The sequence below is a fragment of the Thermobia domestica genome, chromosome 6, assembly GCF_964235325.1.
Source record: "Thermobia domestica chromosome 6, izTheDome1.hap1.1, whole genome shotgun sequence".
NCBI classification, from domain to species: domain Eukaryota; kingdom Metazoa; phylum Arthropoda; class Insecta; order Zygentoma; family Lepismatidae; genus Thermobia; species Thermobia domestica.
Window position 1 is genome coordinate 94,933,024 of NC_137459.1, and position 15,457 is coordinate 94,948,480.

Below are 15,457 nucleotides of genomic sequence, written 5' to 3' on the forward strand. Positions count from 1 at the left end.
GGATTCTATTTTTCTAACAACTTTAAAAATAACGGGAAAAGAAAGATTATTATCCAGTTTTGGATATTATATTTGTGTAACTATCGGAGATTACGCACAATATCTAAAGAAGTATATCTCAGAGATGCTGGTCACTTTGGAAGAAGTCTGGTTACTGCACAGCCATGAAGACAGTCTTTTGATATTGCCCTTTAATTTTGTTATTTTGGAAATTGGAATTATGAAACGGATTGACCTTTTCTTGGTAACTACATCTGAAAACTTGTTCATAGATAAATAAATAAATAAATAAATAAATAAATAAATAAAAGCTAAAATTCTTTCAATGATTCTTTATTTTCAGATTCACTGATTATTTTCCTATGTATGTGGACAAAACTATTTGCAACGGTGATAGCAGTATATTGATGGAACATCTCCCATATGGAGGATTATACACAATAACAAACGAATTGTTCTATAGTATACTATTAGTGGTTCCTATTGGATCGGTAAGTATAAGTCTGAACTTTCTAAACCTATATCTTCCTTCTGCGAGAATTCAGAAACATTTCTTTGTCTTGTTGTGATATAAAAAAACTACATTAAAATGTTTAGTGATAAGTAAAATCGTTTATGGCAAGACAATACTTATTGTTAAGAATAGAAGTAGGAGAAAATATCTCCACAAATATAATAAATCTCTAATAATTGGGGTAGGTAGGAATGTACAGGGTGGCCCAAAAGTAGGTATACAGTCCCGTACTGATCAGCTCACTGTGTTTTATATCATTTATTACTGTTATCCATCAGATAGACTTAGTTTATTATTTGTTCTTAAAGCCTTTTTACTTATACCATAAGCCCGAAACAGCCGAAGCAAATATACCCATAAGCTAAAATGTTGTACTTGGTCAATGCAGGGGTGTATACCTACTTTTGGGCCACCCTGTTTATTTGGGAGTCAACGACTCGGAAACTTCTCTGGCTGTTACAATGAAAACTTCACCAATGACACTACTGAAATCTCAGAATATCTTTTTGCAGGGCCTTTTGCAGTATAGCTTTCAGTACCATATGTGGAACACGTGCATTTGCACGGGGCAGCAAAATATGTCATAACTATATTATTTAAAATAAATATTTCTTATTGAAAACATACTTCCTGATTATGGTATTTACATTTACTAAGCTGATCTTCTATTTGAATACTAAATTAATATATCATGTTTAGATTGCATTAGTTTAATTTCATATGGACAGTCCTAAAGCAAATGGTCAAACAAATTCCAGCATGAATTGCTTGGTTCTTGTCAAATACAAGAACTCAATTCTCGAACGGTAGCGAGCACCGGTTCCATCTAGTTAGTTATCACAGTTTTAATATGAAAACTAGTCTTGTCTTGGTCAGAAACAAGTTACTTATCATTGAAAGCGGAAAAGGTTCTTTTTTTTTAAATTTTTAACAGATGTAGAAGAAGAATTAAGAAATAAAGATAAAAGAGCTAGTTGCAATGGTATTGCAAATTGATATATTGAGATTGAAGCTTGATATTGAATTCTATAAATAGCATTACCATTTTTCTGCAAATGTGTTTGCTTTATCTTTCACTAACTTAATAGATTATTACTTAAAGAAAAGAAACAGACACAACGAGATTGCAGTGTTTAAATCTTTCTCAGTGCGAGTGCTCTTTCTCTCCCTTTTCTTGTTCATGATTGAGTAGCATACTTAAAATCGAGGCTTTTAGGATTTGTTCTTTCTGGAGAAAGCGGGGTAACAAATTATGCCATTTCACGGGGCGACAAATTACCTACGGCCGGCCCTGGCTATTTGCTACTTATAATCACGGTTGCCTCAATGGAACTGATCATTAGCGTAACAAAGTAGAAAAAAATTGAAATAATACTATTACAATCAGTATAGCAGACGCAGGCATCAGTTGAAAGTCATTATGAGCGTTATCCTATGCCATGATTAGACTTCGGATCGATATTTACCAATAAAAGGCAAAATATGCGCGCAACTATGCATTAAAAACTGTATATGTAATAAGGAGGTAAATATGCACTAAAATATGCAGTACAGTGGTAAATATTCAATAATCCTATTCTACCTTTTATTGAGCAAATTTATTTCATCTCCCAATGTTGGTTTTCTTTAGTTGGTTTGAAGTTTAGCGTCTCTTTCAGTACTGATGTTATATAATTCATGGATCTGCAGCTTAACGTGGAATCCGAACCACATGAAATCCTACTGGGAATCGAGCCCGGGTCTCCCACACCGAAATCGCGTACGCTAACCATGTAGTTAAATGGGATCTCTGTCTTCTATTGTAATTAGACATTCTTATTGTGTATGAGTTACAGTCAAGAAATCTGTGTATATGTAGAAGAAGCTAATGCAAACAGGGACGTACATAGGGGTGAATTCTCCTCTTCAAATTTCCTTTTTTTTTTTTTTTTTTTGTAAATTTCGTCTAATTTTAGGGGTAATTTTACAAATTTTATCCTTACATTGAATTTTCACTCCCTCCCAGAAAAGCTTTGCACCCGCCCCCAAAATAAATTTTTGTTCTCGTTCTTGAGTAGAAAAGACTGTTATTTTATTTATGTTAAAACAAAGTTTGGACTTTAAATTCATGCGCATATTTACTGAATTATTGAGTTGAAATAATCGACTGCACGTCAAAATTTTATCAATTTTTCCAGTAATTTTCCCCTATTGCAAACACTTTCATACATGTTCTTTCTTTCTAACAAGTTGTTAGATGGAAACATTTCAATGGTGAGAAATTGCTAAATTCTTGGTTCATTGTTCCTTGAAGCACGTGATTTACACCTGATATAAAAATTAGACCCGAATATTTTTGGAACAACTGACTGCTTAAATGCTTTCCTACTATACCTAGATAGATTTGGTTGTTACTGATTGGAACACTTCCAATGCGTTGGAGCATTCTAAGCCACATTCTTTCAATTGTATTATTCACTAATAGTTCTTGGAGCTCTACAGGCAAACGCATCCCTTCCAAAATATTAGGGGTAAAATTGTTTCTAAAATCACCCTCATTGAAATTGTGTAGGGGTACATTGGACCATGGATACATAAAAAACAATGACCTTCGACCTTCCAAAACTTTGAGCGAGCGGGTATATGATAGCCAAAACTTCACGACTTTGATCTACAAAAGTATTTGACCTTTGACGTCTGACGAGGGAACCTATCCAAGTGCAACTCTGACTTCGAGTCGAGACTATGGTCGTTGGATACCTTGTCCCAAAAGAACATAACACGAAAAGTGATACATCCTCGATCGCAACCGTTGCAGAGATGTAAGCGTGAAAAGTTAGAAATTGAGCTCCATACTATACATTACAAAGTCAGCTTCCGGGTCAGATTTTTCGGAAACGGTCAGGTAAGGAAACTCAGCGAATACATATCAAATTAGTGTTGGGAGCCCACCACCTTTTGAATGAAAAAATGTTGCCCCCGGGGCACTCGCAGGGTCCCAGGCGGGGTCCTACTGAAAATTGGCAAATGGAACCGGGGGCCAAGTAGCATATTGTATGAAAGCTATTGTCAAATAAAAGAAGATAGAACAAATCTCAACTCTCTATGATGACCCTGTGCAAACGGGCAACCGGTCAAAATGTCAATACAACCTACATCAGAAAATATATGGCCACTCTTCTAAATCTGCGAATTTGGGGTCCCGATTCGCAAGTATATACCGTTGCCTTTTTGACAATGTATCCTTTCTCTTCTAGGACACGCAATCCAATGGCCATGGTCATTCTATGGTCCATTGGTCATTCGAAGTCACACTTATACTTGGATAAGGTCCGTTGTGTAACTCTGTGAGAGACTCTGCAACAATTTGTTTAACTTCAATACCTTGCACTTATAAACGTGTTTTTCTGTTGTGTTATTGTCACAACTTAACGGATTTAGAAGAGTGGCCATATATTTTCTGATGTAGGTTGTATTGACATTTTGACCAGTTGCCTGTTTTCACAGGGTCATCATAGAGAGTTGAGATTTGTTCTATCTTCTTTTATTTAACAATAGCTTTCATACAATATGCTACTTGACCCCCGGTTCCATTTGCCAATTTTCAGTTGGACCCCGCCTGGGACCCTGCGAGTGCCCCGGGGGCAACATTTTTTCATTCAAAAGGTGGTGGGCTCCCAACACTAATTTGATATGTATTCGCTGAGTTTCCTTACCTGACCGTTTCCGAAAAATCTGACCCGGAAGCTGACTTTGTAATGTATAGTATGGAGCTCAATTTCTAACTTTTCACGCTTATATCTCCGCAACGGTTGCGACCGAGGATGTATCACTTTTCGTGCTATGTTCTTTTGCTACAAGGTATCCAGCGACCATAGTCTCGACTCGAAGTCAGAGTTGCACTTGGATAGGTTCCCTCGTGAGAGGTATACATCTTTTCTGTCCATAGGATGTGTGTCATACACTCTTCCAAGAAAAGAAAATCAGTAAGGGTATACACCTTGGCCCTGGATGTATCTTGTACTTGCTTAACACAGTTTTACCAGACTATGTTTTCCCAATGTCTCTTTGGCAACAAATCACTGTTTAAAAGGGAATAATTTATAGAGCTTTTCTTTTGGCATCATGATGTTAAATAAGATTTTCACCAACAGAAAAATTTTGTCAACTGACTTCATTCATTGAATTAAAACTGTTGCTCTTGTTGAAGTTAGTAATTCCTGCTGCCAAACAGGTAACAAGTCTTCTTTGGATAATGATTTATGCACCCTCTTTTGCCTTTTCACGTAACCTGGAAATTCGACGGAGATATTTTAATTAATAATGAAACATTTTTAATTTAAACTTCTAATCTAGGTCATCGTCTAACTATGAACTGAAAATTCTTCTCTGCAGAAACTAACTTTAGTAAATAAAGTTTTAAAAATGGGCAAATGTAACTGTGTATTATGCATTTATATGCAGTAATGGTAGAAATATGCAATAACATCTCAAACATGTATTATGTACACTATAAAACTTGGTTATTTTAACTGCGAATCAGCTGCAATGGATATATATATATATATATAAGGTAAGTTTGGGTGAATCCGGATAGTTCTGATGTTTCTTTCTTTTACTACTACACCGCTAAACGAAAATATCCAATACTTCGTCATATTATTTAATGATATGTTGGTATACATGTGCAGCTGAAATAGTTTTCCTAGAATGGCATGTTAAGAAATAAAAAATAATTTTCTGGAAGTTGACAAAATCTTTGATTTGCAAATTTGGAAGGGTGAATCCGGACAGTAGGTTGGCGACACAGAACTTTGAAGGAAGATATATACATGATAGGTATATTTAGCTTACTATCTTGCTACACTAACATTCTAACATGATATGTATAGAATATAAATACAAATACATGATAAATACATACAAATCACTAATATAGCAATTTACTGTTGAAACTGTAAGCTAAATGCACAGTAGTGTAACTACCACTATAGTGTTTAATCATTAAACATAGTAATCACATTGGTTTTCATTAGAACTACATTGTACTACTAGTTTTTTGATAGTAACAACTAGATTATTAGTAAAATATATAATATGTGTGCACTGAGACTAGCATTTATTTTTGGGGGGTTAATGACGTCAGCCAGTTTCGTGAAGGACTAGTCATAATTCAGACACATCGTCCACAGATAAAATACAGTTCCTTATCACCTCCCACACATCTTTCATGAAACCAGGTCTTACACACAATACAGGACACCCAGGAACCATATTTGCTTGATGATGGTGCATAATAATTCTTCTCACAAAATCCACAGTTGTTTTCATCCATACCCTCGATTGTGTTTGTGGAGACAGTTTGAAACAAACTGCAATTCGTGACACTTAATCTTTTGGCAACACCTGGCTTTTGGGATGTGGGTTTGAAAGAAGCAACAGCAGAAAAGATATGAACTGTTTAACTGAGGACTCTGAAAGCGATTGAGACGTGTTTGAGGGTGAGTCTGATGACACAGAAGAGGAATTGTTTCCAGCTTCTGGCGGATCGTGTTCATTCGACAAAAGAAATTCATGTTCCCGAACTTGTTGTGGATCAAATGGGAATATAACAGATGATGTAGCCATTTAGTAGTGTAGATTTTTTTGAGCACCTTATGATTAGCATTTTGTAATTTAGTTGTGTTTGTAGATCCTAAGATAATTTTATTGCTTTTTCTGGTGATTGCTTGGAGTTCATTTATGGTGAAAATGAATAGATGCTAGATATAAGCAATAGACCTCACGTACTATTTCACACTCATAAACGTGAAAAGCGAGAGAGGAGAGAGTGTTCAGAATCCTCTTAGTTCATTAATCACATTGTCCGGATTCAGCTTAACGTAATAAACGTGTCCAACTTTACCCTTCCCGAAACTACCAGATTCGCCCGTTTTGAGCACTGTAAACCTGTGCACATGTTGAGCAGGCACGCGCAAAGTAATAGAATTCTTCCAATATGCAACGAATAAAGTAGGGTCTTCGCTTCGATATATGTCTTACTTAACCATTTGCTGACAACCACTTCTGTGCGAAAGCTTAACATATTCCACTAAAAAGTTACATCAGGTCAAAAAAGTGCATGAACATTCCTGTCTCTTCTTCTTTCCTCCACCGTCGAAACTACATGTATAACACTCTTTGCACTTCCTACTCATCACTGAACTGTAGGAAAGTACGGTGCTTCAAATAGGCGTCACAACAAGTCTCCACATTACACATGCGAAGAACAGTATTATCGTAAGCTTAGGATGTCCGGATTCAGCGACTGTCCGGGATCACCTAAACTTACAATATATAACAAGACGGCGTATCATCACATTACCCCCCCCCCAAGAAAAAAATAAACTATAAAAAAATCCGATGTTTAGTCGTGATACATTTTCTCTGTAAATATTAGTTGTATTCAGCCTTTTTGACCTAATCCCAATATGATGTTTTTTAGAGCTTCGTGGCTAAGCAGATAGCACACGCGCTTTTGCCGTGGGAGACCCAGGTTCGATTTCAGGTAGGAGTTCATATGGTTCGGATTCCACGTTAATCAGGAGGTCCCGTCTCATATAGCCTAGCTGCTTTAAAGGGACGTTAAACTCAAAATCAACTCAACTCAACCTAATGATACTTTTTCATTCAAGCGTGTGTTCCCAGATTTAAGGTAACCTTAATTCAAATTGCAGGCAACTAGGGCTTATGTCAAAAATACACGATAGAATTTATTGCTTATTAACAAAGCTGGCTTTACTACGAACACAAGAGTAATCTTATAAAGGGCGTGGGTGGTTAAGTATAGTGAAATGGCCCCAGATGAATCTTGGGGTAACAAGTAGGTGGCAGATAGGTATCCCCAGGATACATTAATCCCTCATGATTCAAACCTCAACTCTGATTGGTTCATGAGAATTGGGGCAAAATCGGAAAAGTTGGATTAATTTATTTCTCAAGAATGGCTCGATCGATTTTGTTCAAATTTTGATGTATATATAGGTATATACAAGGGCTTTGCCTGAAAAAATTAACAGCTCTCTCCGACTACTTTCCCCCCTCAAAAAATTCGATTCAATATTTTGAGCCCCTTTTGACCTATGATGGTCTGCAAGCACAATTATGAAAAAATAAATTTTAGATCTCTGACTTTAACCCTAGAATCACATATATTTTTTCCAAAATTGTATCACGGGTACGCCATGGTCAAAATTGACCAAAACCAACAGTGCCGCACCTTTAAGGGCACAATTGCAAAGAGAACAGCTATTGATGTAGCTTTTGCGTATTTGCTACGTGAATGAATGAGAAATCCCACCTGAAAAGTGTCAAATTCACTGAGGAATCATTTGATGGCCTGTGGCGTCACCACCCCCGTTTTTAGGCCGAAGTAAAACTGTTGATATTTGTTTATTTCATATGAATCAATCAGCCTGAACAAGAATATGGGGTTACAATTCCATTAGACCACCGTAAGTACCTCATTTGAGGATGCATGAAGTTTCAATGTGAGTGTTCATATATATATGAATACTCACATTGAAACTTCATATATATATATATATATATATATATATATATATATATATATATATAAATCAATGTTACCTATACCAGCAGTGTCCAATCAAAATGAAATAACCTTAGCTGGAAAGAGAATAACCATCAACAACAATACAATGTAATGTAGCCTTTGGTGTACTGTCTTTCATAAGTCTTGGGAGAGGGTAATGGGGATAAGAAGGCCACTACTCTGTCAGAAGATGATATTATATTGCAGAAATATCTATTGTCTTCTTGCATTCCACAAGTCGTGGAGTAGTGGAATAAAAGGTACATTTGAATAAAAGATACATTTCATCCAAGAAATAGAAGAAAATGTAATGCAAACGGATAGTAAGTTACATGTAAGAAGTACAAATATTTCAATGTGTAGAATAAATAAGGATAAGGAACATTGTAGTATGTACTTCAGTCCTCGTCACTGTTTTCATTCATGTTCACACAAATGTTGTCGTGATCGAATATTTTGCTCAACATTTGTGTTGGTTTTGGGATACTCGACAAATATCTTCCATAACTAAGGTAATAAACACTGACGCAAATCCCGGGGGAATGAGGGGGACATGTCCCCTCCAATCTTGGCACTGGGGGACTGCATCCCCCCCAATAATCCAATTTGAAGTGTGTGCTTTGGGGAGAAATGTGATGATTTGTGTCCGATTGCCACAAAGGAAAGTGAGATTAAATTGATGCTCCCCAGAATAAGCCTCAAATCTGCTCGCCTCCCAATGATAAAGAGATCTCTGCTCCCCTGGTCCTCTACAGTATTGTTTTTCAACTTCATAAATATTTTGAACATTGCTTTAAACAAAAAGATTATGGGAACGGTCTTATCCCCTCACCATTGTTGAAGACATTTTTCGTCTCTGGTAATAAATAATGACTCCAATATGGGAGTAAGAGCCAACTATTCGCAAACCATTTGCTGAGTCGCAATAATACCTAGTGACACTACTTTTGTAACCTGTATTTGGTATTCGATGAAGTGTTTGTACGTCTTGCTTTGCGTATTTATCAAATGCACTGTTGTTTTCAATGTCTTGTCGTTGCCTTTAACATACTGCATACTAATATTACTTCTTTCATCCAACATTTCAACCAAATAACATATCGCCTGTCTATTTTGGAAGGATCCACAAAACAATCGTTCCGAATCCTTTTCGGTCATTCGAGGAAAATCCTCAAGATCCTGTGAAGAAATAGTTGTAAACGGAAGTTTCCTTGTTCGCAATTTCTTCTGTTCAACAAAGGCTGCAAAGGTATTTTCGTTTCCTGAAGTTTTCGCAGATTTCATGATTGCAGTAATTGCGGAGTGTTTTTCATCTGGTGTCACACGTTTGGAGAATTTACTGTGTAGAAAACTAGCAATTCTATAATACGGGCCTATTCTAGATATCATTTCATTGTCAAATATTTCATCAACAGACGATACTTTTCTTTCAGCATTCCATGTGTAGCTTCAACTGCCCGCCGAATTCTTGTAACAACCCTAGTATCATTAGCTTGTAAAGTGGACAATTTTGATTTTTTTTTTTTTTTTTTTTTTGCTTTAAATGCAGGCATAAGAACTTCATAACCTTTGTTCTCAATGTAAGTTTTACAGGGTCTATATTTTAGTTCATTGACTACTAATTTATTAATATAAAACATATAATTCTTATGTAGATACGGAGTCTTGCCGCCCAAGAAAAATTCGGCCCTGTCGCGACAAAACGCTGTTACTTTGGCGGAGCAGTTTTGAGAAAAACAGCCGTAAAGTCGCCACAGACCGGCTAATTTCCTACTTACATCGAAATTCTCTTTGGTATATTTTCGAAAGTATTTGACTCAGCTCAATGCTGGGCCTGATGAACATAAATATCGGTGGCGGGAAATTCAAAAATGCATATAGCGACAAAACAATGTAACTCAAGTTACAGCGTTTTGTCGCGACACGGCAGAATTGCAACAGACCCTCCTGGCTGTCAGTATTTATTTTGTCGCGATAAATTCACACAATCACAATCATTCATTGTTTCGTGTTTGTTTTAAGGTGACAAGAGTGTTCATTCCTAAATAAATTGCTAAATATAACCAGTTTCACTATATCCCAAACTTGGGATGCTGGCACCACAGGCCATCAAATGGGGCCTCAGTGAATTTGGTACTTTCAGGTGTGATTTTTCATTCATTCAAGTAGCAAATATGAAAAAAGCTGTGTCAATAGCTGTTTTCTTTGCAATTGCCCCTTTATGGATGCGGTATTGTTGGTTTTGGCCAATTTTGACCGTGGCGTACCCGTAATACAATTTTGAAAATAAAATATGTGTGATTCTAGAGTTAAAGTGACATCTATTTTTTTTTTTTCATAATTGTGCTCGCAGACCGCCATAGGTCAAAAGGGGCTCAAAATATTGAATCGAATTTTTGAGGGTGTAAAATGGTGGGGAGAGTGTGTTAAATATTTCAGACGAATTCCTTGTATAAGTCTATACATACATCCAAGTTTGAACAAAATCGATCGAGCCATTCTTGAGAAAGAAATTAATCCCACTTTTCCGATTTTGCCCTATTTCTCACGAACTAATCAGAGTTGAGGTTTGAAACGTAAGAGATTAATGTATCTTGGGGGTACCTACCTACCACTCACTTGTTATCCCAAGATTCATCTGGGACCATTTCACTATACTTATCCAACCATGCCCTTTAACAGAACTGTATTATTTAAATTTTACATTCTTCTAAGAAGTCATCGTTCCCCAGATTGAATAACACCTGGTATAAATCATAGACATGGCGTAGATGTACGATTCATAGCGCCAAAGATGTTCTGTGTAACAGTATCTGTTCATGACCTTTGAAAAGCATATATATATATAGTGGCGGATGCAAGGGGGCTATAGGAGCTATAGCCCCCCTTGACGCTCAAGTATACACTGGATAAAATGGGCTTCAATCCTGCTTTACACTGGATAAAGCGGCAAACTATGGTTTAGCCCCTCCCTTGATCATATTCTGTATCCGCCACTATGTATATATATTAGATCAGAAAGCCAGCATTGCTTCGTCAATTTTAAACACTAAATCTCCATCTAGAGGACATTGAAACTGGAACATCTGCGCAAATAGTACATGATTTTCGCAGAGCTCGTCAGAGCCATCGTGTAGTTTATACCGTACATTTCGCCGATGAGTCACGTGTTCGGATCGTTGGTAATCACTCCAGTAGAAGAGGTTCGTCCGTGAACGTTAAATCATGTGTGTAGAGTGGTATAATGGAGAACATACCCGACTTCAAAAGAGGGCAGATCATAGGGGCGCGTCTAGCGGGTGCATCTGTGTCCTAAACTGCAACAGTTTGTGACGTTCGCGAGCTACAATATCCAGGATGATGTGTGTATATGAAGAGGAAGGATGAACCACATCCAGGAGGAGCAACTGCAGATGAAAACGGAAGTTATCTGAAAGGAACGTCAGGACATTGGCTAGGATTTTGCACGAAAACGGAAAACCACCGCATCGGCAGTCACCGCAAAATTGAATATACACCTCACAGAACCTATGTGCACGGAAACGGTTCGTTGATACCTGCATAAGGCCAACGTCCATGGCAAGGTAGGGATGCCGAAGCCTTTCATCAGTAGCACACATACCGCAAAGCGGATTCAGTTGTGCCAGAAACATAAAACCTGGTCGTTGGATGATCTAAAACGTGTCATATTCTCGGATGAGTTCATCTACACTGTTTTTCCAAACAACAAAAAGTGTTCGTCTGGAGAAGTCCCTATAATGCATACAACCCAGACTGCTTGGTACCCACAGTCATGGAGGAGGATGGATCCGTTATGATTTAGGGTCCAATATCATGCCAGATTTGGATCCCCTAATTGTTCTAGTGGGTTGTGTCACTGCCAAGGACTACAGGACCACTCTAGAGAACCGTTTACACCTTATGGTTTGAACACTCTTCCTGGACGGTGGTGCAGTGTTCCAGGATGATAACTGTACCATTCACTGCTGACACTGCTAAACATGTCACAGAGTGGTCCAATGAGGATGATAGTGAGGCTGAACATCTGTCATGGTCCACTTAATCGACGAATCTCAACATTATTGAGCCTGCATTGGGGATAGAGTGAGGAAACGTTTTTCTTTCCTCGTGCACGTGATGAACTCGTCACTGCGTTTCAAGAGAAATGGTTGAAAATCCCTCTGCAAACGGTACAGGGTTTCTATCAATTCTTCCCAAATCGTGTTGCTGATGTACTGGCCGCCAAAGGCGTCCCAACACGTTATTAAATACAAATGATGGCTTTCTAAAAGGTGTTTCGTTTTAAATGTCCAGTATCTGTATATGAGAAGCGAATCTGAAGCTTATCATGAGATCTAAACCACAGGATTTCCCTCTAGAAGATATCAGAAAAGATCTCCCTTGAGAAGATCTTAATAAAACACTATTTTTAAACGTTTTTTTAAAAGTAGCTACGGTTTCTCTTAGTTATTTTGTAACTACAAATGTTAGGATTTTTTTGTTGAGTTAGTTGTATTCCTACGTATATTGGACCAGTTGTATTTCTGCTGGTATCAATGAAATGAAAAGTTAGAGGAGTGTGACAAATGTATGGTACTGTGCAGTACAAGAATTGTAGGGAGTAGAGCGTTTTTGATGTATAATGCAATTAGTAGTAAAACTTGCATTAACTTTTATTACCATAATACTAATATAGCCCACATTTTTACAGAGTTCCTTGTGTTAATTATAATCCAAAACCCAATATCACAGAAGAAAATCCAAAGTCTAAAAAGAGATTAAAACTTAATTATAACATTGTCCAATCCAATTTATAATAAAGGAACAATCTAAGTCTCTAAGTAACACTACTATGTAAACTTCAAAACATTTAAGAATTGCAGGTTGCATAATATCTGGGTAAAAATTCTTGGATATTTTTAATCCTTTATTAAAACGCAAGACGTCGCAATGTCAGTCACGTTAACTTCTAATACGTCACAGTCAGACTAATAGTTGTCGCTAGCTGCGCTTACTTTTATCTGATGCCATGAAATGTTGCTAGCATGCAGGTAACTTGTAAACGAATCGACGGATTGGGGGAACAACTAATTGTTCCAAATAGTAATTTAAACATTTCAAATTAGATGGGAAAAATATAATAACATATGTGTTATATGTCACACGTTTATGCACCCTGTAGGCTAAAGGAGACGAATGATTGGCGAAAGCGAATCATTGTGAAATAGTTGCTGAAATGAGGAGGTGGAGTAACGGGGAAAATTTTAAAAAACGCACGGATGTGATGTTGCCTGTCACAAACTTGTATGGTCTACAACCGAACTAGGGACTCTTGCACAAGAAGTAGGCACTCTATTAGTGAGCCACTATGCCCCCATATAGGGGGGTCGAGGAAATCGAAAGTTTGAGGACCCCTTTGCGGTAGTGCGGAAAAGTTGTGCCTGCATGTAAGTATTACCCCTACAAAATTTCAGAAACTTAGGATAATATCTTCTGTACTGGCAAGACCTATGAAGTTTCGAAAATTAGGTAAAATATAGGAAAAATCTAAAATTTTGTAAAGTTTCGATAGAATCGTAGGCCACATTGGTGTAGGACGGAAAAGTTGCACCTACATATAGGTATTGTCTCTGAGAAATTTCAAAACCCTAGAATCATATCTTATGCTCTGGCAGGGGGTGCAAAATTTTGAAAATTCGTTGAAAAATTCACAATATTTATGTTTTTTAAAAAAATTTTTAATACTATATATTTATCACAGGATCTTTCATGGTAGTAACGAAAAGTTGCGTTTACATATATTTAACATCTATAAAAAGTTTCAGAACTCTGGAATAATAAAGGAACAGGAATTTCTGACCGATCAAAGAACAAAGCAACTAATATGTATCGGCCCGGTCGATGTGCAAGAAACGAGGAAAATTCAAAAGCATCTCAATAGAAAGTCAAATGGTTTTCTTTGTAATTATGAAAGTAATGCCTTAATCAGCTCTTTCATGACTCATCGTTATCGGACCAGGATATGCAGTTCGCAACAACAAATTCAACATCCTCAGAGGAAGAAGTCGCAAACAAAATGGAGGTTGACGTCGGTACAAGTGCACGTTCCTTGCCTCGAAGAGCGTCGTCCCAAGTCAAAGATTCGGGGTATCGCTTCAAGCCATTGCCGCAATAGCCAGAGGTGTTTTACACGACGTAGGTCTGATCAGCACATCGGATACAACGTTAGTGGTTGACAAGAGCAAATTATCAAAAGAAAGATCTCGGACTATGAAAAAACTAAGAAGTGAGAGTTTGGAAAATGCATGTGGTCCTATTTTTAGGTCTTCGCTTTCACGGTCGACTTCATAACGCATTGTCAAGAGAAGAACATTATTCTCTAGTGAATAACCTCTTTCTACGTTGGACACGTTACATCTACCTCTAGATGCAGTCTGGACATTTGTGAAAATATTATCAACTATATCACAACAGAGGTGCTTGGAGGTCTCAACAGCGTTATTGTGCTTGGTTGTGATGGAACACAGGAGTGTTCAGGAGTCCATAATGGAGTACTGCGCCGCCTTGAATTGAAGTTAGGCAAACCTGTTCAATGGGCTACTTGCCTCCTTCATTTTAATGAATTACCCCTATGTCACTTGTTCCAGTTCCTTGATGGCCCCACATCTGGCCCTTCCTCTTACTCTGGCAGCATTGGAAAGTCTTTGGAGGGCTGTAAGCAGCTTCCATTAGTAACATATGAGCCAATTGATTGTGCCTTGCGTTCAATTGAACCATCCATTCCTAGCAAGGATCAAAAATATCTGATGGATACTGTTCTTGCCATTTCCTCAGAAATCTGTCCAGCAGATTTAGCCAAACGCGATCCAGAGAGACCCAACGCGGTCTCACTGGTCGACAACAGCGAACAGGACCTTACTGCTGTATGTTACTACAACGAAACCTTCGGACGGCCTAAACACCATTGTAGAGTTGAGTTCATTATGAGATTGTATGTTCCATTCTGGTTCCGTATCAAAATTCAACATTCAATTAAGGATGGAACTCGACACGTACACCATATTCATTGTAGCCTCTAGATATTTGGACAAAACTCAACCCCACCGTAATCGACAATGTGATTTCGCGAAAGGCTTTCGTCGCATCTCCAGAAAACGTTATGGTTGCCAGAGAAGTTAAAGCAATAAGTGAAGCTAATTGGGTTCGCAAATTAAACATTCCAAAAATAAACTTTGAAGCTAAGGACTACATTTACGTGGTCAACTGGCAGACAACCCAAGTGACCCCACCACCAGTCTTGAATAACATAACATCCTAGGATCTGCAAACCATGCTCCAAGAAGAGGTTCCAACTGAATGGTTATTCGCTG

The 15,457-nt window shown here is 37.6% G+C and overlaps 1 protein-coding gene across 1 annotated transcript in view; it reads left to right on the forward strand.

Annotated features, from left to right (window-relative positions):
* Positions 1-15,457, forward strand: part of LOC145687709 (phospholipid phosphatase-related protein type 5-like) — a 112,714-nt gene that overhangs the window by 28,671 nt on the left and 68,586 nt on the right. The window contains exon 3 of the mRNA XM_081761161.1: positions 344-491. Coding sequence (XP_081617287.1) covers positions 344-491 — 148 coding nt within the window. The remainder of the gene's footprint in view (positions 1-343; positions 492-15,457) is intronic.